The following is a 26,095-nucleotide window of genomic DNA, read 5'->3' on the forward strand; positions in this document are numbered from 1 at the left end:
TGAACCTTTGGTGGATAATCTACATCCATCCTCACAAGCTCTAACAAAGCCACATTGTAAGAGCAGGATGTCCCTTTCCAGCAGTGTGTATGTGAGGCCAAGGGAAGGTTGATATCAGTGGGCACAGGAAGCAGCCAGAGCCCCCATTCCGGAACTCTCTGATGTCACACTTGTAGTCATGGTACTGTGGGTGCCAAGCCAGGAGAAGGAGCGGTTGGCTCTCATTTGTTTGAGAGCAGGCATCGCAGCAGCATGACTGTACCAAACGATTTATTGTCCCCACCCCGACCCCCAGCCAGATCCTGGCTATTCTCAAGCCTCTGGGCTTGTTTCACTGTAGCAGCCCTGGTGTCTCTAAGTGCTGTCTTCTTTACGTTTCCGTGAGTCTCCGGGCCAGCTGTCGGGTCTCACCAAGAGACAGAAGGGAAATAGACAGTGAGAGTGTAGAGGCAGGGAGATGGAGGGAGGCCAGGAGGGGAAGGAGGATATTTAGTGGGAAGCACAGAGATGTGGGGAGCCTGAGGCTTTTGGGGACTGTGGGAGGCTGGTAATGCTGGTGACATTTGGTGGAGGGAATGGGGTCTGTCTCTAGCCTGGATATTCAGATCTGTCCTTAAGGTGTATGGGTCTGACCTCAGGTGAGTCGGGCCTCATGGGGGCTCTGAGTTGCCCCTGACTAGGACTGAGTCTGGCTCTGATTTCAGAGGCCGAGCACTGGCACAAGATGGAGAGTGGGCCTACCCAGTGGTCTCCGGACTTCTCTGCCTCCTGAGTTTATACAGCCTCATTGGCATGAACTTTTCGGACCCAGGAATTTTGCACAGAGGTAAGGCCTCGGACTCCTGGGAGTGGGAGGTGGCACCCCAAGGCTGGTGCCTACAGGTACAGGGGTCATTTGTAAAGGGCTGACCCCACCTGTGGCCTCAGGATTCCTTCTTACCCTGTTATTATTACTTGGGCCCTGGCACTTCATTTCCCAAACCACTGAAGTGTGAAAAACAGAATCCTGGAGGTTTTCCAGTTGCTTTAGAAGGGAGGACGGGGCAAGAGAGGCAGCAGGCTATTCCAACCACACAGTTCCCCCTTCCTCCTTCCCATTTCACACTCGACTCCAAGCACTGATCACTATTCCACAGGGGGAGCTCCATGTGAAGCTCCTGTGCTGGACAGCCCTTCTCTATGACTGCTGCCCATCTGAGTGGTCAGCTTGTTCAATAGGGACTGGGGTTCCCCTGCCCTCCTCCTCCCCACCTTCTTGATGCCCAGTGATGCTATGGGGCTGCCCCGAGCATCAGAGTGATACAAGGGCCTCCTCCAATGCCCACACCTCTCCCCCTGCCAGGCACCTTCGAGCAGTACCCTGAGACTGTATATATGGCACGAGTGAATGGCAGGTTGTACCACATGCCGTGGTGTCCCACATGCTGTTTTCACCGCCCGCCCCGAACCTTCCACTGCAAAAGGTGTAACATCTGTGTGGAGGTGAGTGCTCCTCCTCCCTGTCCACTCACCAACCTATCTCCGTGCACCTGGCCAGGACCAGGAACCTCACATCATGAGTGGGCCAGGTGGGGGTATCAGACCATGTTCCCAGAGTGCTTCAAGTGGCTGTCAGCCACTGTTGGTCACTTATATATGTCATCACCTCTGTGTCTGTACCTTTCCAGGGAGGCTGGCCTTGCTTGCACAGGTGCTGACATACAACGGGCATCCCATCTGTGCGGAACCTGGTGGAGTCAGGGGGAGGAAAGGCAGTGACTGTGCCCTCCCCTGGCTTGCTGATACTAGATCCCCAGCCCTTCAGGCTGACTGCTGCCCTGTCCTGGGGATCTTTGCCCATCTTGGTCTGGGTGTCCCAGTTGGAGGGTTTCCTGGGTTCTGAGTGCATTTCTCTGATGTGCCCACCCTGCTGGGGTTCACAAGTGCAGACAGCCAGTAGTGGAAGGGCATTTTTTCATCCTTTTCCAGTACTTGAGGAAATGGAGGCTCAGAGTTTTCATGTCCTGGTCCACGTGACACCAGGCAGGTCTTGTCTCTAAAGAGCTCACTCAGGACAGGTGACCTGATGAGCCATGGGGTCCTAACTGTGCTCTCAGCATGGAAATGCCAGGTTCTACCTGAGATGGGAACCCTTATGTAAGGTCAAGAGCAGGCGGCCTAGAGGGCTGCATTAGGGGAGGCCCCAGGATTAGGGGGGTGATGGAGGCCATTCCAGAAGGACCCTCTGACCTGCCTCCTCTCCCCTAGGAGTTCGACCACCATTGCAGGTGGGTGAATAACTGCGTGGGGCACCGAAACATCCGGCTCTACCTGCTACTCCTCGTGTCCCTGTGCCTCTATCTGGGTACCATGCTGGCCACCTGCATTGTTTTCATCTTACGCAGGAGGAACATGGCGTTTTTGGACAAAATCATGACGTATCCACACAGTCCCAAGGGCCCACTCTGGGAAGAGCTGGTGTGGTGGGGAGGGAGGGGCAAACAGCCCAGTAGGGTCAGGGTGACAGGGGAGGGGCTGATGTGGGCGGGGCTAGAGGGAGAAGTCACTTGGCAGGACCTGTGAGGGACAGGTGGAAGGCCAGTGGAGTCAGGGACATGGGCAGGATAGGATGCCTGTGGAGTTAAGAATCTAGGGGCCCACAGAGTAGGGTAATGAAAGTTGAAAAGGGACAGGTGGGAGGACAGTGTGGTGGAGGGAGGTTTCCCTTGGTTGTACTGGACTAACTGTCCAGTCCAGGGAGGGAGAGCCATGAGCGGTGCTACCTGGGGCAGGAGGGAGCGAAGGAGGGAGCAGTGGGGTCGAAAGTGGGGCCAGGGAGGAGCTCTTCCGTGGCTTCCCTTCTTAGCCTGTGCACAGCATCCTAGTGGCTGTACCCGCTGGGGCCCTCCTGGTCCCGCTCATCCTGCAATTGTTCATCAAGGCAGTGGCGGTGGGCACTGCCAGGCGACCCTATGAGGAGAAGGTAAGTGGTGAGTGCGTGTGCCCTTGGCTGTGTGGAGGCATCTTGCACCTCTTCAATTAGACACTTTGTGCGCTTTCTCCACTGCCCTTGGCCTTGAGGATGCCTCATGAGTCCTTCCAGACCCACCTCTGAAGATGCAGCTCAGATATTTCTATACCCTGGAGCTTGGGTCCATTCTGCCTCCTGGGTGCATTGCACTGAAAGCCTACTGTGTGCTGGGTGTGCTAGGTGGTGGTTATTTGAGGGATGGGTGTAGGGGTGAGTAAGTACATCATGCACTAGTGTTGATAAGCAACCTGCCATCAGAATAACACCCGGAGACACCAGGAACACTCTGAGCAAGGGGTCAGTCCTGAGTGGTGTAGCCGACCGGAAGAGACTGGGAGTTTGGCGAAGCCCACGCTGTAGAGGAGAACATGCCACTCTCTGTGTCCTAGGTGTGCTTTTGGAGAGGCAGACAGGAGGGCATTGACTGTGAGAGGTACAATTTTGTAGAAAGGCACAGAAACCTGAAAGTAGGGTGTTAACAGAATGATGAAGAAATGGATCCTAGTTCAAGCACAAGGTGACATGGGCAATGAGGTTTACCCCATGGGGGTCAAGATTAGAAAGGCTCAGAAAGCCAAGCATGGAATTTTGATTGGAAGAACTGGAAACCTGGGAGCCATGAAAAACTTTGTGAAAATGTCATTCATTGAGGGGTAATTAGAAACAGTAAATTCACCCTTTTTCATCTATAGTTAGGGATTTTGACAAATGACATTGTGTACTCTCCATCAAGATCAAGGTTAACCAGTTTCACTACCCCAGAAAATCCTTTCATCTCTTGTTGTCATTTTCTCTCCCTGAGTCCTTGTGGTTTTTCTCTTTCTGGAATCATGCATAAATGGTGTTGTGGGCTTTCTAGTCTGGCTTCATTCACTGAGCAGGATGCATTTGAGATTCATCTATGTAGTTGCTCACATCAGTAGTTTATTGTCTTTTGTTTCTGTGTAGTATTGTCTTTCCCTAGAGACTATTTGTACATTCACCAATTGAAGGATTTTTACTTTGCATCTAGGTTTTGGCAGAATTTTTGTTTTGTTTTTGTACCAGGGATTGAACCCAGAAGTGCTTAACCACTGAGCAACAATCCCAGCCTCACCCACCCCCACCCCCAGCACCCTTATGTTTTCTTTTTGAAAAATTTTTAAAATTTTGAGAAAGGGTCTTACTAAGTTGCTTAAGGCCTTCCTAAGTTACTGGGGCTTTGAACTTGTCACCCACTTGCCTTAGCCTCCCAAGCCATTAAAGTCATGGGGAACTCTGCCCAGCCAGTTTCAGGCAGTTATAAATAAAGCTGCTACAACAACCATTGATGCATAGACATGTGGACATAAGTTTTCATTTCTGTTGGGTAAATTGTTAAGGGTGGCATTGCTGAGTCATAAGATAAACATATGGGACGTTTTAGAAAACAACTCTACTCTTTCTATTTTGTTCCAGCAATGAATGAGAATTCCAGTTGCTCCACATCCTCACTAGCATTTCACACTGTCATTGGTCACTATTCTTTTTTGTTTTCAAATTATAGCCTGTCTAATAAATGAGTAGTGGTATATCACTAGGGCTCCACTCTGTATTTTCCTAATGACTAATGATGTTGAGCATATTTTCGTGTCTTATAAGCCATTGGTATATTGATGGTGAAGTGTTTGCTCCAAACTTTTGCCCATTTAAAAAAAAAAACTGTGTTATTTTTTCATTGAGTTTTAGGAGTTCTGTATACTGGATTCAGATCTATGTGTTGCAAATCTTTTCTTGCAATTCATGGCTTGACAATTCATTTTCTTCATCGCATCTTGCAAAGAGCAAGAATCCTTACTGTTGATGTTTTTCCAGACCTGAGGATCGAACCAGGGGTGCTCGACCACTGAGCTTCTTCCCCAGCATTCGTTGTTGTTCACTCTGAATGGAACCTCATGTCCTGTGGAGCAGTTTCATTGCTTTCTTCCCCATCTGTATCTTTCTTGCTTTTTCTTTGAGCATCCACTAGGAATCATAGGAGTGGGCATCTTTGCCCTGGGATTCCTTTAGTATGGCAATCACTTGACTAAAGGCTCTTTCAGGAAGATTGGTGGGCAGCATCAGCGGGGGAGGGGAAGCTGCAGACAGAGATAGCAGAACAGACAGAAGAGCCTGTCTGCTCATCACCTCTCATTTTTTTAGTCACCACCCCACCACTGCCATATTTGGTTCCCTCCCAGCTGTGACTCCTGTGCTTGGCCCTTATTCCTCAGCCCTGTGTTCTGCCTGTCTTCTCCTCTCTCCATCTTCTAGTATCATCATTGAGTTTGCCTGGCAGACTCCATCCTGTGGTTTTTCCAGCCCTAGGTCAGGCCATAGTCCATTGCTCTTCCTCCTCTGCTCAGGGTGAGGCCTTCCAAGTCCAAAATCCCCAAGTCTCAAGGGACCTAAATGTCTTCTGCATTCTAAGATTCACCAGACAGGGCTCCTTTCTATTAATGGCAGCACTAATTTCAGGCCCTGATCCCATGCTCCAACTTTGACTCCCACCATACTTCATTCCCTGACTGCAACTCCTTCTAGACTCACTTGCTTGGTGGTTGGTGGCAAAGACTCTGGTGAAGACCACATAAGTTCAAATCGCAGCTCTAGAACTGAGCATCAGGGAGACCTGGGGTATGCTACTCAGCCCCTGGTCACTCAATTTCCCTATCTGTAAAACAGGGAATTGTGGGTTAATTCAGGCAAACCTCATAGAACAGTGGCTGGTACCAGAGAGTGCCATGTGTGCTGCTGTTACATCACTACCATTCCTTCCCATGGTCATCTACACATGTTTGTGCTCAGCTTACATGTCACACAAATCTCAGCCTTAATATCCCAGGCCTCCACTCCACCTGTTGTACCTTCTGGGCCTTATTTCCTGAAAGAGTTGACCTTGTTCACTAGCTCCCCCTTCACTTCCTGGCCCAAGTCAGCTCAGCCCTTGCTGTCAGGATGATGCTCTCATTAATGGCCAAATTAAGCAGACATCTTCAGACTACTCTTTCTGGTCTAGACACAGCATCTGAAACCAGAAGTCGCTGTCTCAGCACTTAACTCTCTGGGCTTCTCCTCTGCATGTACCTGAGTGGTGTGAGCTGGGTTGCCTACATGGTTCCCATGATACTCTCTCTCTGCTCTTCCCTTTCCACTCCCCTTGGTGCATAGGGCCTCAGGTTGCAACAGCTGCCCTCACCCACTGAAAGTAGGTTGGCCATGCTGTTTCCAGGGTGCTTTCCATCCCCAGTGCAGTGATGGGGCTTTGTTTCTTTGCTACTTGGTATTAAACCCAGGGGCACTTTACCACTGAGCTACATTCCCAGTCCCTGCTACTTTTTATTATGAATCAGGGTCTCACTAAGTAGCTGAGGCTGGTCTCAAACCTGCCTTAGTTTCCCAAGTCGCTGGGATTACAGGTGTGTGCCACCATGCCTGGTTGGACAGAAGCATTTTTGATGCCCTGAAATATTTCTGATGGGTGTGCATCTCAGTGGTAGAGTGTATGCTTAGCATGGGCAAGGCCCTGAATTCTTCAATCCCCAACACACAGAGAAAAGACATCTGAATCAATGAGTGAACCATCCAACAGAAGAACCAACATTTGGGGATAGAAGGAAAGAGGAAAGGAACAGAGAGAAGAATGATGCCCTGACCCCCCAAGATAAGGGGAAGAAGGAGATGCAGCAGGAATTTAGGCAGAAGATGGGGCAAGAAGAAGATGCCGCTGGATTTTGGTCCTGTGGAGTGTGAGGGTGTTTGAGACACAGAATTGGAGCAGGAGCCCCAAGAGTGGAGCCAGTGAGAGAGGCTGGTCTGGGTGCCTCAGAGCTGTTGGATTCCAGTTGTGTGTGATAGGGTTCCATGTGGGGGGAGGATGGTATTCACATTTACTGCTCAGTTCTTAGGAATTTACTATCATTCCTTAAACATTTTCTATACTTTATGTACGATCAATATTTTCTACACATGATATATATCTAATCAAATATTCTTTCTCAAAGTTTAAAGATTCTGTAATTTTTTAATGGTCTGCTATTAATTAATTGATTTCTTCTGGTACTAGGGATTGAACCCACAGGTGCATTACCACCAAAGCTGCATCCCTAATCCTTGCTCTATTTTGTTTTGAGATAGGGTGTCACTAAATTGTTGAGGGCCTTGCTAAGTTGTTGAGGCTGGCCTTGAACTTGTGATCCTCCAGCCTCAAAATCCCAATTCCCTGGGGTTACAGGTGTGTGCCACTGTACCTGGTGGTATACTCATTTCTTATGTGCTGTGAACACCTTAAAGGAGGCAGAACCTCATAGAGGACATTGATTCGAGTTGCTTTTTGGACATATTCCAGAGCTGTTCTGATGTGGAATCGTCTTTCCTTCGGCGGAGGAGAGTGTTGAAGATGAAAGTCTTCATGTGTAGGCCATTGGAGACTTGGGGTGGATAGAGGTGCTGCTGGGCCACTTTCCACTATAACAGAGTATTTTCTACCTAAAGCTCATGAAGTTGGGGTGAAACTCAACCTGTTCTGGAAGGAGGAGTGGTCGAGGCTGATGGATGGACTCAGGGGAAAGAGAAAGTAGAATAAGGGAGAGGAGAAGCCAGTCAGAGTCCTGGGAAGGACATGACCTTTGAGCTTGACCTTTCCTGCTTTGCGTACTGAAGGTCTTCAGCTCAGATTTTCTTGGAAAATCTGATTTTTGACTAGGGAAATATGTCTGGGCATCCCCTGCTGCCACTGGTCTCCCAGATAGTGAAACTCAATGAAGGTAGATTTTTAGAAAAATCGAGTGGTAAGACAGTCAAGTGGGGTGGGGTGGTGACACGATGTTTGGATCAGTTGAGCAGAACAGCAGAAGACAGACCTTAAAAGGTACCTGGAAGGATGAGGTGAGAGGACAGGTGAGGCCAATAGAGACAGAGCAAGGATCCTGCAAAGGGAAGCACTAGGGGTTGAGAGCCCTGAGAAGGTTGGAGAGGTGGGTGCTCGGTCAGCACTGTCTGGGGACAGCTGCTCACAAGTGGGTCCAGGGAGGTCACGCTTCCTGAGAGCCTGGGAAGGCAGGAGGCCCTGGGTCACTCTTGGGCACCCCTGTACCTAGAGCCTGGCCACAGGCCCAGGTTGAGCCCTGGATTGACTGAACAACTTAGCGAGGGTCCCTGGGAGATGGCCGTGCCCAGTCCTGCTGATTCTGAGCTCCTCTTCCCTTCCTCATCTCCCTCCAGTATGACAAGGCATTCAATGTGGGCTGCCGGAGAAATTGTTACATCGCACTCTGTGCACCCTTGGGACCTAAGTAAGTTGGTAAACCAAGGGCTCAAGTGGTGGAACCTGGGGCAGGTTGGGACGGGGGGGCTTTCCCAGCTGACGGTGAGAGTCGTCAGGGAGACCAGGCCAAGGTGGGTAGTGACTCTTTGCATTTGTCCTTTGCTTCCCAGGTACATGTCTGAGGCGGTCTGCATTCAGGTGGACCATGGGACCAACTGGGGGCCATCTGAATACCTTAAAGACCTCCTTTGGCCCAGGTGCGTCACTCAGGCCCCCCCACGGAGTGGCAATGCTGCACCTGTACAGAAGGTAAGGAGTATCGGGTGTGCTTTGAACCATGGGGGTCTGTGGTTGCACATGTGTTGGAGGAAGCCCCAGATGTCAGGCTGGCCCTGAAGCTGAAGCACTTGGAGCTTGAGGAGTGGGATTATGGACATGGAGGGTGCAGGGTCCAGGTTATAAGGCTTCAGAGCACACCCAGGTGTCCCTAGATAGAGAAAGAGAAAAGACTGATACACACTTTCTGGTTGGCTTTGTGCCCGTCCTTACTTTTTTGGTCCCCAGTTTTCTCATCTATTTATGAGGACTGAGACTAATCTAGTAGTTTATGTTTTAAAGAAAATTCTGTTTCTTTTATATGTGTGTGTGTATGTGTGTTGTTTGTGTGTATGTGTGTATGTATGTACATGTATAAATATCAGTTGTAGATGGACACATATATTTATTTTATTTGTTTATTTTTATGTGGTGCCATGGATTGAACCTAGTTCCTCATGCATGCTAGGCAAGCACTCTACCCCAGAGCCACAACCCCAGCACTCCAGATTCTTTATTTATGGAAATTTTTGACATAGAATGTGAAACATTTGTGTGGAGCATTAGGTGTACAGTGGGGTGGGTAACCCACAGTGTCCCCCATGGTCTCTTGCAGTAATGTGATGCCAGCCCTCTCCCTTGTCCTGACTCTAGGCACCAAGGGACTTGACTGTGAGTTGTGGGGTGGAGGGTAGGGAGATATCCCCCATGTACTGACTCTGTGTTTACCTTCTCATCAGCCCAGTGGTGCATTGGGAGGCTTACAAGGGAGGCTTGGCCTTTTATTCTCCCTTCACACCCAGCAATGCCAGGACAAGCACCAGAAGTTCATCTCCTGAGCCCCATGTGGGGGTCTCTTGTTCCTGAGCCCTCACTCCCCTGTTGAGAATGCCAAGACCCCCACACCTGTAATATACACATATTTGGTGCTGCTTCCTATGGCAGGTGTGCCTATGTGTCCTAGGTTCAGGGAAGTGTGGGTGTAGGCTCTGAGGGGCTGGGACAGAGCCCTCCTGGAAGGGAAGATCCTTGCTCTCTGGAGACTCAAGCTCATGAACCAACACTGCCTGACTCTTGGCCGGAAAGGATTTTATATAATAGGAAGGGAACTTGTTATATTATGAGTTTTAATAGGCTATTAGATTAGTCAGAAATTACAAAGTTACAGTTAAACATGAGTAAGTTTTGGAGATATAATGGTCAATAAGGTTGTTCCAGTTGATTTACTGCACACTTGAAAAGTGATAATACAGTTGGGTACAGGGGTGCCCATCTATACGCTCAGCTACTCAAGAAACTGAGGCAGGAGGATCACAAGTCAAGGATCAGTAACTTAAAGAGAATTGTGTTCTGTATAAAAAAAAAAGTTTTGGGGATGTAGGTCAATGGTAACACACCCCTGAATTCAATCCTCAGATGTGGAAAAGGAAAGAAAAATTGACCATCAGTTTTGTGGGATTTCTGTTTGTTTGAGGTGGAGTTCCCAATATGTTGGCCAGGCCAGTCTTGAACTTCTGAGGTCAAGCAAACCTCCTATGTCAGTGTGCTGAGTCCTGGAAGGCAGGTGTGCACCACTGGACTAGCTAGAAAAGGGATTGTAAACTGGGTTTGGTGGCACATGACTAATTCCAGCAACTCAGGAACTCAGGCAGCTTTAGGCCAGCCTCTGCAATTAGCAGGACTGTATCTCAAAATTAGAAGAGGTAGGGATAAAGCCAAATGGTAGGATGTCCTTGGGCTCAACCCCCCAGTGCTGGGGGAAAGTGTGTGTATACACACACACACACACACACACACACACACACACACACACACACACATAGATATAAAGATATATACACACACATATATATTTTTCATTATATAGGAGGATTAGGAGATTTTAGATTTCTGCTTTGGGGCTAGTTTGAATAAGCATGAATACTCATGTCCTTGAGCATGCTAGGCAAGAGCTCTACCATTGAGCCACACCAGAGACCTTACATTTAAATTTGGGTTATTTTCTCACTGTTAGTTATTAGAGTACCCCACTTTTATCTCTTTTTTTTCCATTTTTGGGGGTATGAGGTAGGGCTTCCTCTGATGCTCAGACTGGTCTCAAATTTGTGGGCTGCAGTGACTCTCCTGCTCCTGATTTCTGAGCAGGGGGGATTACAGGTGCATGCCACCACACTTGGCTGTACAATCTCATATTGATAAGACATTTTACATGGGATAGGAATCCCAGAATAAAAAAGAGCAACTTAAGATGACTGGGCATAGTGACGTCTGCCTATCATCCCAGTAGCTCAGGAGGCTGAGGCAAAAGGATCATAAGTTTGAGACCAGCCTGGGCAGTTTTAGCAAGACCCTATCTCAAAGTAAAAAGGGCTGGGAACGTAGGTCAGTGGTATAATGCTCTGGGCTTCAATACCTAGTACTTCTAAAAACAAAGAATAAAAACATTATGGCTGGGGATGTGGCTCACTGTTACAGTGCTTGCCCAGCAGGCATGAATCCCTGGGTTAGAGCCTTAGCACTACATAAAAATAAATAAAATATAGTATTGTGTCCTTCTACAACTAATATTTTTATTAAAAATAAACATGAAAGCTGGGCTTTGTAGCACATGCCTGTATTTCCAGCTACAATGCAGACTGATACAAAAGGATCACTTGAGTCCATGAGTTTGAGATAAGCCTGGGGAAAATGGTGAGACCGTGAATCCTGAATAATAATAGAATAATAATCATCATAATAATAACTTGTGTAGCCAAGCACGTTGGTTGGTTCACCCTTGTAATCCCAGAGACTCCAGGTAGTGGTAGGATGATCACAGGTTTGATGCAGATGTTGGGGTCTTAACAAGACTCTTGTCCCAAATTTGCAAAAGGGTAGAGGGACTGGGGATGAAGCTCAGTGTTAAAGCACCCCTGGATGCAGTCCCCAGTCCAGCAGATGGGGGAGGAAAAAAGCCAATTTGACTCCATAACATTAAGACCTTGGGACTACAGGTAATTTGTGGTAATGTTTAGCAGGTGCTTACCCGCTTGATGCCCTGGGTTTAACCCCAAATATCAAACAGAAAAAAAAAAGTAAAAAACCTTTATGTGTATATCCCAAATCACAAATGAATATCGTACTTTTTCACATACATACATTTTGACTCAGAAATGGAATGTTTAGCATGTGTGTCCTTGGGGAACCAGAGAACAGCACATATTATGGGTTTTGTCCCATTATTTAGCTAGCAAAATGTATTAAAATCAACTCAAATATCATTATTAGTAAATTGGTTAAAAATATGGCATGACCATGTAATGTACTACAAGATTATTTGAAATGAATTTAGGGGAAAAAAATTGTAATGTTTTCCTGGGTTCAGTGGAGCATGATTGTAATCCCAGCAGCTTGTGAGACTGATTTAGGAGGTTTGCAAGTTCAAAGCCAGAATCAGCAACTAAGCGAGGAAATAAGCAATTTACTGAGACCCTGTGTCAAAAAATAAAAAGGCTGAGAGTATGGCTGAGTGGTTGAGTGCCCTTGAATTGAATCCCTGGTACTCCTCCTCCTCCCCACCTAAAAAGATCTGAAACAGTAATCACTGTATAAAGTGGGTTCTTGGTTTCAAACCCCTACATTTGTATTTCCTGAATTGCTGAGGTTGGAATGGGCATGCCATCCTGGGTTCTCTGTCTAATCCTAGAGAAGAACCAGACATAAGAAAGGATCCTTCTTTCTGTCTGCTGTCTCCTGACTTTTGCTCTTGGCTTAAGCCTTTTCAATTAGGAGCTACTCTGCTGGGTGATGAACAAGGGGAAATACAGGTTTGACAGTTCTGTCCCTCTTCCCAAACAAACCCAGCACTCCATTCCCATTCCTCTGTTTGAATCTTTTCCTGTTGATTTACAAAATAAATATGGAAAAGTAGAGTATTAGAAAACGAGACCATTTAGATTTTAGTCAAATCTAAAATTATGTGTATGGGTTTGTTTTATGTATGTTGATGTTTATCTCTGAAAATTGATAGTATTAGAGCATCAAACCACAACTCATGTCTGAATTTCTCTTTGTTAGGGCATGCCAGAGCAGGGGGCTCAGTTGCCACAAACCTTCAGGGTCCTCAAAGGAAGGCCAACGGAGCATCCTCTAGCTGTGCGGGGTGTCAACAAGTATTATAACGCCAGCACCTTGAAGAAGAAAAATCTCAGCTTTCCTCCTACTGGTGAGACCTCAGACAGTGGTAAAAGACTGAATCCCATGGAAACTTGTAAAGCACTGATAGATAAAAAGATCATTTTGGAAAAATAAAAGGCTACACTTTTTTGTTCCTATTTCTCCTACATAGATACTCTTTTTGTCAACTGTCTGGATGGCTCTTGAATATCATCTGGAGATTGAGGATTTCGTTGATCTCATAATTTTGTTAGAAATGGAATTGGATCTGTTACATAGTTTTCCATATTTCTTATACATTATAATTCAACATGTTAGTGGGATTCACACTTGTTCCATGTTGTTACATTTACTTGCGTTTTTTTTCCTCCTCACGGGTTTAAATGATTTTTAGTTGAGAAGAAAAATTGTGGATTTCTAGACATGTTTATGCTAGACATATGATTATTGTCAGTGGCCTAGAAGGAATTTTTGCTATATAAATGCATAGACCTTGAAATAAGAAGTATTTTCTATTCAAAAATTATAAAAATAAACATCTTACCTCAAAAAATGTATTCTTCAGAATTAGAATCTAAGTGGGTAAGAATTAAAATATCCTGGAGTTTTAAAAACAGTTTGTGTAAGACAGCATGAGAAGGAAGTCCACTTGGTGCAGTTGGTTGACTGATCCCTGGTATGTCTTTGGAGATTTAGTTAGACTCCCCTTCTCCTTGCTGGTTTTCCTGCTTTCTCTTCTTTGCACTGAACTTTAAAAGATGTAACATCATTTCTCTCATTTGTCTCTGTGAAGGTTTGCCCATTACAACCCCAATATATATAATTTTTATTTAATATGTTTTCTATCTCTAAAGTCATTATATATTTTTTAAAAATAATCTAAGTATGCAAAAATCATATGTGGTTAGATTAATTGTATTTTATATGTTTACATCATCACAGAGACAAGGGCTACGTTCAAAAAAGAAGTAGACTTCTTTGCAAGTAATACTGATCTTGACTTTTTCTATAAATAACTTACCTGGTATCCTTACGAAAAGCTCTTACTTTTACCTAGAACTTCTGAGTCAACTAGTAAGTTGCATTTTACAAAGAAACAAACCATGTCAAAAAGAATTCTTTTTCCAGTTGCCATGTTTAGTGGCTTTATATCCCCTTGCTCTTTGATACTCAAGAATATTTGTCATATCACCTTTACTGTTTAAGACAGTAACTTAAACAAGGAATGTTTTATTTTAATACAGCTTGGGTGTGTATGGTTTTCATTACACTTTGGTGGGGGCAGGGTACCGGAGATTGAACCCAGGGGCACTCAACCCCTGAACCACATCTCCAGCTTTATTTTGTATGTTATGTAGAGGCAGGGTCACATTGACTCTCTAAGCACCTAGCTAAATTGCTGAGGCTGGCTTTGAACTCAAGATCCTCCTGTCTTTGCCACTTAGGCCTATTGGATTACAGGCATGGAAATACCAGGCCAGGGCTCCATTACATTTTAATAACTTGATTGAAGTATAATTTACATACCATGAAATCCAATCATTTGAAAGATCAATTCAGGTTTTACAAAATGTATTTTTAAGGTTTCCTTAAGATTATAGAGTTAGTAGCTTAGTCTTATTAAATTAGTATTTTTATGTTACTATTACTCTCATATATCTAGAGAAGTAATTAAACTTAAAATGAAACCAATTATAACACATTTCACTAGCTCCTCTTTTATATTATTTTTCTTTTTTTCATAGAAAAGTTTTCTCTGGTGAATTGTTAATATTCCCTTCCTATTCATTTTCAGAGAAGGATTGCTTCCCTTCTGGAACACCAGCAGTAAGTTGATGATGTATTTCTTATACTACTTGCTCTAATTGAGGTTACCAGAAAAGATCCGTTTTTTTTTTTTTTCAAATTTCAAAAAAAAGATGTAGGGCTGGGGTTGTGGCTCAGTGGTTCTGCGCTTGTCTGACATGCATGAGGCACTAGGTTGGATTCTCAGCACCACATACAAATAAATAAAATAAAGGATCATTAACAACTTAAAAAATTGTTTAAAAAAATAAAATAACAGGTAAAGAAATATTTAATATTTCTAAATATAGTACTCAAGAATATTTATCATATGTTTATTTACTTTTCCATATTTCAGAAAAACATCTTTATTTTTAATTGAATACTTTGTAACCAGTGTGGTTTAACCATTTAAAAATTAGCTATGGAAAAAATAACTTCTTAAAGTTTGTTCAATAAAAAGAGACCTGGTCACATTTTAATCTTTGACTGTTCCTGGCTTGTCTTCCTTTGCTCCTGAACACAGCTGAACACCAAGGGGCCTGAAACATCAGCAATAGTAATGAAGGAAGATGATGGTGATGGAGAGGTGCAGCCTTTCACTGCCCCAGGACATGGCCGTACAAGACCAGTGAGTGACTAATGCCCTGGTGTGCACATCTGTGCATGTGTGTTCAAAAAACAGCTGTTTGCATTTGAATTTCAGAGATAATTTCAACAAGCCTTGAAGTTTAAATATTTTACTCTGAGAAGATTAAATTAAAATTAAATTAAAGTTTTTACCTAAAGGGTCCTCATCAAAACGACTTTTTTGAAAAATAAAAATCGATGGCTTCTTTTAAAGTTAGAATACTTAACTCACTGGGTTTTTTCTTTCCATGTTTTGTCCTGTTTTCCAGAGAGATCATCTATTGCTCTGTTTTTTTCTGTTTCATAATTTGGGTAACTCTTTTACCTAAAGCTTAGATCTTTCCTCTTCCCCATCTTATGTACTTTATTTCTCATTTTGACATTTCTCTCAAAGCTTTGATGGCATTCAAAAGACAGGTGAGAGTGAAATTCCTCACCAGCTGAGGAGAATTTCAACAGTAAAGAGTTCAGATGTAGCCATAGAGAGAAGTACTAAGGGGGCTGGACTGTGATGTGGTGGCTCCAAGGACCACCATTGGATTCCCAACTCTTGACAGATGGCTATGTTTTCTATATTCCTTATAACTGGCACTTTGAGGTGAATGGGAGGGTAGGCATTATATTTGTGTAAAATGCTTTGAGACTGGATAGATTATTGTAGTGGAAACTAACACAGTGAAACATAAAGATAGAAATGAAAACAACTTTTAAATGCAATAGCATCAGTGAGCTGTGAGACAGTTTTAAGGGTTTTCATGATGTGTAATGAAGTTCTGATAGAAAAAAATAACCCATAAATCTATCTCCCAAAAGCTCTTAACAGCTTCCTCAAAGTAAAGTCAAAAGTACCTCTATCTACCTGAATAAATAAATGTCTTGTCTCTTATAAGAATATCTTTAAAAGATAAAACCAGTTAACTAAAAATGAACAGTGAAGGCAGGAGATAGAGATATGCATATAAAATGACAGTAAGAGCTTCCAGGCCAAGAACAACAACACTAAGATATTTGTCCTGTGTTACAAGGGGTGTCACGTGATGGTAAAGTGTGATCATTCAAAGATGCAAAGGATCAATAATAAGAGGGAGTCTTACCTAATCACTAAGCAGGTTAAGGTCCTGGGTTTAATCCCAAACACCAAACATCAAAAAAAAAAAAAAAAAAAAGATAAAAAATTTGTTTTAAAATCCCTTTATATATCTATCCCAAATCACAAATGAATATGTTTCTTTCACCTACATATCTTTTGACCAAGAAATGTAATTTTTAGCATGTGTGTCCTAGGGAAAACATAGAACAGCATAGATTATGGATTGTGTCCCATTATTTGGATAGCAAAATGTAGCAAAAAGTCAACTCAAATATCATTAGTAGTAAATTAATTAAAAATATGGCATGACCATTTAATGTACTACTAGATTATTTCAAATGAATTTAAGGGAAAAAAAACTAATGTATTGCTGGGTTCAGTGGAGCATGACTGTAATCTCAGAAGCTAGTGAGGCTGACTTAGGAGGTTTGCAAGTTCAAAGCCAGACTAAGCAACTAAGCAAGGAACTAAGCAATTTAGTGAGGCCCCTGTCTCAAAAAATAAAAAGGCTGAGGGTATGGCTGAGTGGTTGAGTGCCCCCTGAATTGAATCCCTGGTACTCCTCCTCCTCCCTGCCTAAAAAGATCTGAAACAGTAAACACTGTATATAGTGGGTTCTTGGTTTCAAATACCTACATTTGTATTCCTTGAAGTGCTTAAGTTGGAATGGGCCTGCTGCCCTGTATTCTCTATCTGTGTAAAGCCTAGAGCAGAACCAGACATAACCAAGCATCCTTCTTCCTGTTTGCTGTCCCCTGACTTAGGCTCTTGGCTTAAGTCTTTTCAATTAGGAGCTACTGTGGTGGCTGAGGAACAAGAGGAAATACAGGTTTGACATTTCTGTCCCTCTCCCCAAACAAACCCAGCACTCCATTCCCATTCCTCTGTTGGATTTTTCCTGTTGATTTGCAAAATAAATATGGAAAAGTAGAGTATTAGAAAATGAGACCATTTAGATTTTAGTCAAATATAAAATTATGTGTATGGGTTTGTTTTATGTATGTTGATGTTTATCTCTGAAAATTGATAGTATTAGAGCATCAAACCACAACTCATGTCTGAATTTCTCTTTGTTAGGGCATGGCAGAGCAGGGGACTCAGTTACCACAAACCTTCAGGGCCCTCAAAGGAAGGCCAATGGAGCATCCTCTAGCTGTGCGGGGTGTCAAGAAATATTATAATGCCAGCACCTTGAAGAAGAAAAATCTCAGCTTTCCTCCTACTGGTGAGACCTCAGACAGTGGTAAAAGACTGAATCCCATGGAAATTTGTGAAGCACTGATAGATAAAAAGATCATTTCTGGAAAAATAAAAGGCTTAACTGTATTGTTCCTACTTTCTCCTACATAGATACTGCTTTTTATCAACTCTCCATATGGCTCTTGAACATCATCTGGAGATAGAGGATTTCATTGATCTCATAATTTTGTTAGAAATGGAATTGGATCTGTTACATTTTCCCCCATATTTTATACATTATAATTCAACATGGTAGTGGAATTCACACTTGTTCCATGTTGTTACATTTACTTGGGTTTTTTTCTTTTTCCTCCTCACGGGTTTAAATGATTTTTAGTTGAGAAGGATAAATTGTGGATTTCTAGACATATTTATGCTAGACATGTGATTATTGTCAGTGGCCTAGAAGGAATTTTTGCTTTATAAATGCATAGACCTTGAAATAAAAAGTATTTTCTATTCAAAAATTACATGCAAATACATAAAAATAAATACCTTACCTCAAAGGATTTATTCCTCAGAATTAGAATCTAAGTGGGTAAGAGTTGAAGTATACTGGATTTTTAACAACAGTTTGTGTAAGGCAGCATCCCAATGAAGTCCACGTGGTGCAGTTGGTTGAGTGATCCCTGGTATGTCTTTGGAGATTTAGTTAGACCCCCCTTCTCCTTGATAGTTCTCCTACTTTCTCTTCTTTGCACTGTACATTAAAAGATACAAAATCATTTCTCCCATTTCTCTCTGGTTAGATTGTGCCCATTACAACCCCAAGATATGTAATTCTTATTTAATATGTTTTTCGTCTCTAAAGGCATATATATAGTTTTTAAAAATAATCTAAATATGCAAAAAATCATATGTGGTTGGATTAATTGTATTTAATATGTTTAGATCATCACAGAGATACAGGCTATGTTCAAAAAAGAAGTAGACTACTTTGCAAGTAATACTGACCTTGACTTTTTCTATAAATAACTTATCTGGTATCCTTAGGAAAAGATCTTACTTTTACCTAGAACTTCTGAGTCAACTAGTAAGTTGCATTTTATAAAGAAATAAACCATGTCAAAAAGAATTCTTTTCCCAGTTGCCATGTTTGGTGGCTTTATATCCCCTTGCTCCTTGGTACTCAAGAATATTTTTCATATCACCTTTACTGCTTAAGAAAGTATCTTAAACAATGAATGTTTTATTTTAATACAGCTTAGTGGGTATGGTTTTCATTACACTTTGGTGGGGGCAGGGTACCGGGGATTGAACCCAGGGGCACTCAATCCCTGAACCACATCCCCAGCTCTATTTTGTATCTTATGTAGAGGCAGGGTTGCATTAAGTTTCTAAGCACCTAGCTAAATTGCTGAGGCTGGCTTTGAATACAAGATCCTACTGTCTCTGCCTCTTGAGCCCCTTGGATTATAGGCATGGAATTACCAGGCCGGGACTCCATTACATTTTAATAACTTGATTGAAGTATAATTTACATACCATGAAATACAGTCATTTGAATGATCAACTCAGGTTTTTCAAAATGTATTTTTAAGCTTTCATTAAGATTAAAGAGTTAGTAGCTAGGTCATATAAATTTTATTTTTAAGTTACTATTACTATCATATTTCTAGAGAAGTAATTCTACCTAAAATGAAATTGGTTTTAACACATTTCACATGCTCCTCTTTTATATTATTTTTCTTTTTGTCATAGAAATGGTCTGTGGTAAATTGTTAACATTCCTTTCCCTTTAATTTTCAGAGAAGGATTGCTTACCTTCTGGAACACCTGCAGTAAGTTGATGATATATTTCTTATAGGTCTTGCTCTAATTATTGTTATCAAAAGAAATCTGTTTTTCATTTTTTTAATTTCTAAAATAAGAGGTAGGGCTGGGGTTGTGGCTCAGTGGTAGTGTGCTTGCCTGGCATGCATGAGGCACTGAGTTTGATTCTCAGCACCACATACAAATAAATAAAATAAGGGTTCATCAACAACTTTAAAAAAATGTTTAAAAAAATAAAATAAGATGTAAAGAAGTATTTAATTTTTCTAAATAGCACTCCAAAATATAAATAATAATGTTTATTTACTTTTCCATATGTCAAAAATCATCTTTAATTTTAATTGAATATATTGGAATCAGTGAGGTTTTATCATTTCAAAATTAGCTATGGAAAAAATAACTTCTTAAAGTTTGTTTAATAAAAGGAAACCTGGTCACATTTTAATCTTTGACTGTTCCTGGCTTGTCTTCCTTTGCTCCTGAACACAGCTGAACACCAAGGGGCCGGAAACACTAGCAATAATAATGGAGGAAGATGAGGATGATGGAGAGGTGGGTCTTTTACTGCCCCAGGACATGACCACACAAGACCAGTGAGTGACTAATGACCTGGTGTGCACATCTGTGCATTCGTGGTCGAAAAAGAGCTGTTTGCATTTGAATTTCAGAGTAAATTTCAAATAGCTTCAAATAGCTGTATAAAGTGGATTCTTGGTTTGAAATCCCTACATTTGTATTCCCTGAAGTGCTGAAGTTGGAATGGGCCTGCCACCCTGTGTTCTCTATCTGTGTAAAGCCTAGAGCAGAACCAGACACAACCAAGCATCCTTCTTCTTGTTTGCTGTCCCCTGACTTATGCTCTTGGCTTAAGCCTTTTCAATTAGGAGCTACTCTGCTGGGTGAGGAACAAGAGGAAATACAGGTTTGACACTTCTGTTCCTCTCCCCAAACAAACCCAGCACTCCATTCACATTCCTCTGTTTGGATCTTTCCTGATGATTTGCAAAATAAATATGGAAAAGTAGAGTTTTAGAAAACAAGACCATTTAGTATTTAGTCAAATCTAAAATTATGTGTATGGGTTTGTTTTATGTATGTTGATGTTTATGTCTGAATTGATAGTATTAGAGCAATTCAAACAACAACTCATGTCCGAATTCCTCTTTGTTAGGGCATGGCAGAGCAGGGGGCTCAGTTGCCACAAACCTTCAGGGTCCTCAAAGGAAAGCCAACGGAGCATCCTCTAGCTGTGCGGGGTGTCAACAAGGATTATAATGCCAGCACCTTGAAGAAGAAAAATCTCAGATTTCCTCCTACTGGTGAGACCTCAGACAGTGATAAAAGACTGAATCCGATGGAAACTTGTGAAGTACTGATAGATAAAAAGATCATTTCTGGAAAAATAAAAGGCTAAACTGTATTGTTCCTACTTTCTCCTACGTAGATACTGCTTTTGGTCAACTGTCTGGATGGCTCTTGAACATCATCTTGAGACTAAGGATTTCATTGATCTCATAATTGTGTTAGAAATGGAATTGGATATGTTACATTGTTTTCATAATTCTTATACATTATAATCCAACATGGTAGTGTGATTCACACTTATTCCAAGTTTTTACATTAACATGTTTTTTTTTTTCTCCTCATGGGTTTAAATGATTTTTAGTTGAGAAGGAAAGATTGTGGATTTCTAGACATGTTTATGCTAGAGATATGTTTATTGTCAGTGGCCTAGAAGGAATTTTTGCTTTATAAATGCATAGACCTTGAAATAAAAAGTATTTTCTATTCAAAAATTACATGCAAATACATAAAAATAAATACCTTACCTCAAAGGATTTATTCCTCAGAATTAGAACCTAAGTGGGTAAGAGTTGAAGTATACTGGATTTTTAACAACAGTTTGTGTAAGGCAGCATCGAAATGAATTCCACCTGGTGTAGTTGGTTGTGTGATCCCTGGAATGCCTTTGGAGATTTAGTTAGACTCTCCTTCCCCAAGCTAGTTCTCCTGTTTTCTCTTCTTTGCACTGTACATTAAAAGATGCAAAATCATTTCTCCCATTTCTCTCTGGGTAGATTTTGCCCATTACAACCCCAAGATATATAATTTTTATTTAATATGTTTTCCATCTCTAAAGTCATTTATATAGTTTTTAAAAATAATCTTAGTATGCAAAATTCATATGTGGTTGGATTAATTGTATTTAATATGTTTACATCATCACAGAGATAAAGGCTATGTTCAAAAATGCAGTAGACTTCTTTGCAAGTAATACTGATCTTGACTTTTTCTATAAATAACTTACCTGGTATCCTTAGGAGAAGCTCTTACTTTTACCTAGAACTTCTGAGTCAACTAGTAAGTTGCATTTTACAAAGAAACAAACCATGTCAAAAAGAATTTTTTTCCCAGTTGCCATGTTTGGTGGCTTTATATCCCCTTGCTCCTTGGTACTCAAGAATATTTGTAAATATCAACTTTCTTTACTGCTTAAGAAAGTATCTTAAACAAGGAATGTTTTATTTTAATATAGCTTGGGTGTGTATGGTTTTCATTACACTTTGGTGGGGGCAGGGTACCGGGGATTGAACCCAGGGGCACTCAACCTTTGAACCACATCTCCAGTTCTATTTTGTATGTTATGTAGACGCAGGGTCACATTGAGTTTCTAAGCACTAGCTAAATTGCTGAGGCTAGCTTTGAACACAAGATCCTCCTGTCTCTGCCTCTTGAGCCCCTTTGCATTATAGGCTTGGAATTACCAGGCCGGGACTCCATTACATTTTAATAACTTGATTGAAGTATAATTTACATACCATGAAATCCAGTCATTTGAATGATCAATTCAGGATTTTCAAAATGTGTTTTTAAGGTTTCATTAAAATTAAAGAGTTAGTAGCTGAGTCTTATATAAATTTTATTTTTAAGTTACTATTACTATCATATTTCTAGAGAAGTAATTCTACTTAAAATGAAATTGGTTTTAACACATTTCACATGCTCCTCTTTTATATTATTTTTCTTTTTGTCATAGAATAGTTTTCTGTTTTAAATTGTTAACATTCCTTTCCCTTTAATTTTCAGAGAAGGATTGCTTACCTTCTGGAACACCTGCAGTAAGTTGATGATGTATTTCTTATAGTTCTTGGTCTGACTAAGCTTACCAAAAGAAATCTGTTTTTCATTTTTTTAATTTCTAAAATAAAAGGTAGGGCTGGGGTTGTGGCTCAGTGGTAGTGTGCTTGCCTGGCGTGCATGAGGCACTGGGTTCGATTCTCAGCACCACATACATAAAATAAAATAAGGGTTCATCAACAACTTAAAAAAATGTTTAAAAAATAAAATGAGGTAAAGAAATATTTAATGTTTGTAAATAGCACTCCAGAATATTTATCATAATGTTTATTTACTTTTCCATATTTCAGAAAATCATCTTTAATTTTAATTGAATACATTGTAACAAGTGAGGTTTAATCATTTAAAAATTAGCTATGGAAAAAATAACTTCTTAAAGTTTGTTTAATAAAAGGAGACCTGGTCACATTTTAATCTTTGACTTTTCCTTGCTTGTCTTCCTTTGCTCCTGAACACAGCTGAACACCAAGGAGCAGGAAACATCAGCAATAGTAATGGAGGAAGGTGATGGTGATGGAGAGGTGCAACCTTTCACTGTCCCATGACATGGCCATACAAGACCAGTGAGTGACTAATGACCTGGTGTTCACATCTGTGCATGTGTGTTGGAAAAACTACTGTTCACATTTGACTTTCAGAGATAATTTCAAAAAGCTTCAAGTTTAAAACATTTTACTATGAGAAGATTAATTTAAGATTAAAGTTTTTACCTAAAGAGTTCTCATCAAAAACCACTTTTTGAAAAATAAAAATTGATTGCTTCTTTAAAAGTTAGAATACTTAACTCACTGTTTTTTTCTTTCCATGTTTTGTCCTCTTTTCCAGAGAGGTCATCTATTGCTCTGTTTTTTCTCTGTTTCATAATGTGGGTAACTCTTCTACCTATAACTTAGAAATTTCCTCTTCCCCATCTTATGTACTTTATTTCTCATTTTGACATTTCTCTCAAAGCCTTGATAGCATTCTAAAGACAGTTGAGAGTGAAATTCCTCCCCAGCTGAGGAGAATTTCAACAGTAAGGAGCTCAGGTGGAGCCAGGGAGAGAAGTACTAAGGGGGCTGGACTGTGATGTGGTGGCTCTGAGGACCGCCATTGGATTCCCATCTCATGACAGAAGGCTGTGTTTTCTATATATTACTTACACCTGGCTCTTTGAAGTGAAAAGGAGGGAGTAGCCATTATATTTTTGTTAAATATTTTGAGACTTGATTAATGATAGATTATTTTAGTGGAAACTACCACAGTAAAACATAAAGATAGAAATGAAAACTTTAAATATTATAGCATCAGTGAGCTGTGAGACAGTTTCAAGGGTTTTCATGATGTGTAATGAATTTCTGATAGAAAAAATAACCTAGAAATGTATCTCCCAAAAGCTAAATAATAGCTTCCTGAAATAAAGTCAAAAGTACTTCTACCTATCTGAATAAATAAATGTCTGTCTGTTATAAAAGTATCTTTAAAAGATAAAACCATTTAAATAAAAATAGTAACAGTGGAGGCAGGAGGTATGCATACATAAAATGACAATAAGAGCATCCGGGCCAAGAACAACCACCCTAAGATTCTTGTCCTGTGTGACATGGTGTGTCATGTGATGGTCGAGTGTGATCATTGAAAGATACAAACATTCAATAATAAGATGGAGTCTTACCTAATCACTAAGGAAAGAAAGAATAAAAAAGTGAAGAATGAGAAATGGAGCAACAGGAATGCTCCTGCATTGCTAATGGGAGGCTCCTCTCCAGAAGAGGGTTTTTTCAGTTTCCCACAAAATGAAACACGACCTTACCACATAACCCAACAATGTGTTTCTAGGTATTTGCCCCCATGCATTGAGATGTGCCCACATATAAACCTGTGCAAAATTTTTATAGCATCTTTATTCATATTTGCTAAATCTATAACAAGATGTGTTTCAAAAAGTGAATGTGAGGACTATGTGCAGTTCAGTGATAGAGCACATGCCTAGCCTGCTGAGGCCCTGGATTCCATCCCCAGCACCACAATATAAACAAAAGAAATCCAATGTATGTGCTACATCCATACAGTAGAATAGTATTCATGGATAAAAACTGAGATACCATAACACCAAAAGGCATGAAAGAATTTTATCTTATCTATTTATTTATGACAGGAAAATAACTTGTATAATTGACTACATGCCTATGGTGTGGGCATATTATTCTCTGAAAGATCTTTAAGAGCATAGTGCTTAGTGGTGGCCTTCCATCTAAAGGGGCTAGATGCTCTCCAATTCCAAGTGTAGTGTGTGGGCTAGAAGTGTTCATCCATGCTAGGGTACTTGCCTAGCATGTAAGTTTAGGACATCTCAAATATGAGGAGTTTTAAAAAATCATTGATTGCAGGGATTCAGGGGTGTGAAGAGAATGAGTAGTAGGTTTTTAGGGCAGTGAATTTATTCAGTATGATGTTATAATGGTAGATACACAGGACAATATTCATTTTTGAAATCCCATAGAATTATATAATCCAATACAAAGAGTGAACTCTAATGTCAAGTGTTAGCTTTGGATTAATAGAAGTACATCCGTATTTGTTCATTTGTGGTAGAGTGCTTGCCCGACATATATGAGTCCCCATGGTTCAAGCCCCAGCACCTCCAAAAAACAACAAAAGTGTATTAATATATAGATATGTATCCACAATAGATATCATTGTAGTAAGTACACTGCACTGTAATGCAAGATATCAATAAGAAAATTAGGGGCCAACCTGGGAACATTTCAGGATCCACATTTTAAGACCTAGTATGCATTTGGAAAAAGCATTTGCAAGGCTATCTAGTTGTCTTTTCAGTTTTGGAGATGGTCATCGGGATCCCTTAAGTGTTATTCCTGTGTCAGAGGCAACTTAGGGAGGGTCCCTATTGTCTGCTCACTTTTTAAACCTAAAATTTATACTAAAAAATCCATTAATTAGAAATAATTTCACTTCTAGAAACTTAAAGGTAATAATCAAAAATTAAAGAATACAAAGATTTTATAAAGGGGATTGGTTAAATTATGAAAACACCCATATTAAGGCACTATTCAATTTAGCCATTAGAATCATTTTATGGTCAGTTCTTAGGAATGATGTAACTGGCATATAGCTTTTGAAAGAAGAGAGTGTCAGTATATCCAAATCATTTTGAAATATGACTTTTAAAAATCTTGTGAAGTTTTAACAGGATAGTCCATATTGATAGAAGGATTGTCATCATTTTTCTTAATACTTTTATGCATCCCAGGTTGATTTTCTTTTCTTTAAGCAAATGTATTGTATTTATACTTAACCCAGAAAAGAGGAAGCTGCCAGGCCTGGGGGCACACACCTGTAATCTCATCTTCCGGAGAGGCTCAGGCAGGAGGATCTCAAATTGGAGCCTGCCTGGGCAACTTAGAGATACCCTGTCTCCAAATAAAATGAAAAGAGGGCTGGTGTATAGCTCAGTGGTAGAGCACTTATTTGCCTAGCATATTTCTGGGTTCAGTTCCTGCACCACCTCCTACAAAGAAAGGGCAGTGGTGGGGGGAGTTGGTGAAAAAAGAATTGAGGGAGGAAAGGAGGGAAATTGAAGAAGGAGGAGGAGGAGGAAGAAGAGGAGGAGGAGGAGAAGGAAGAGGAGGAGGAGGAGGAGGAGAAACAATAAAGGAAGGGGAAGGCGGGAGGATACAAAATTCAAGCAGGAAGA

At 41.2% G+C, this 26,095-nt stretch overlaps 1 protein-coding gene across 1 annotated transcript in view; it reads left to right on the top strand.

Moving 5' to 3' along the window:
- LOC144375735 (uncharacterized) overlaps positions 1–26,095 on the top strand; it is a 28,713-nt gene that overhangs the window by 1,805 nt on the left and 813 nt on the right. Inside the window, exons 2-17 of the mRNA XM_078041168.1 lie at positions 240–435; positions 644–826; positions 1,343–1,482; positions 2,248–2,417; positions 2,857–2,962; positions 8,231–8,301; positions 8,444–8,582; positions 12,645–12,792; positions 14,539–14,570; positions 15,055–15,159; positions 17,326–17,473; positions 19,237–19,268; positions 19,750–19,812; positions 20,432–20,579; positions 22,348–22,379; positions 22,857–22,961. Coding sequence (XP_077897294.1) covers positions 240–435; positions 644–826; positions 1,343–1,482; positions 2,248–2,417; positions 2,857–2,962; positions 8,231–8,301; positions 8,444–8,582; positions 12,645–12,792; positions 14,539–14,570; positions 15,055–15,159; positions 17,326–17,473; positions 19,237–19,268; positions 19,750–19,812; positions 20,432–20,579; positions 22,348–22,379; positions 22,857–22,943 — 1,800 coding nt within the window. The 3' untranslated portion in view covers positions 22,944–22,961. The remainder of the gene's footprint in view (positions 1–239; positions 436–643; positions 827–1,342; positions 1,483–2,247; positions 2,418–2,856; positions 2,963–8,230; positions 8,302–8,443; positions 8,583–12,644; positions 12,793–14,538; positions 14,571–15,054; positions 15,160–17,325; positions 17,474–19,236; positions 19,269–19,749; positions 19,813–20,431; positions 20,580–22,347; positions 22,380–22,856; positions 22,962–26,095) is intronic.

Source organism: Ictidomys tridecemlineatus, chromosome 3 (genome assembly GCF_052094955.1).
Source record: "Ictidomys tridecemlineatus isolate mIctTri1 chromosome 3, mIctTri1.hap1, whole genome shotgun sequence".
NCBI classification, from domain to species: Eukaryota; Metazoa; Chordata; class Mammalia; order Rodentia; family Sciuridae; genus Ictidomys; species Ictidomys tridecemlineatus.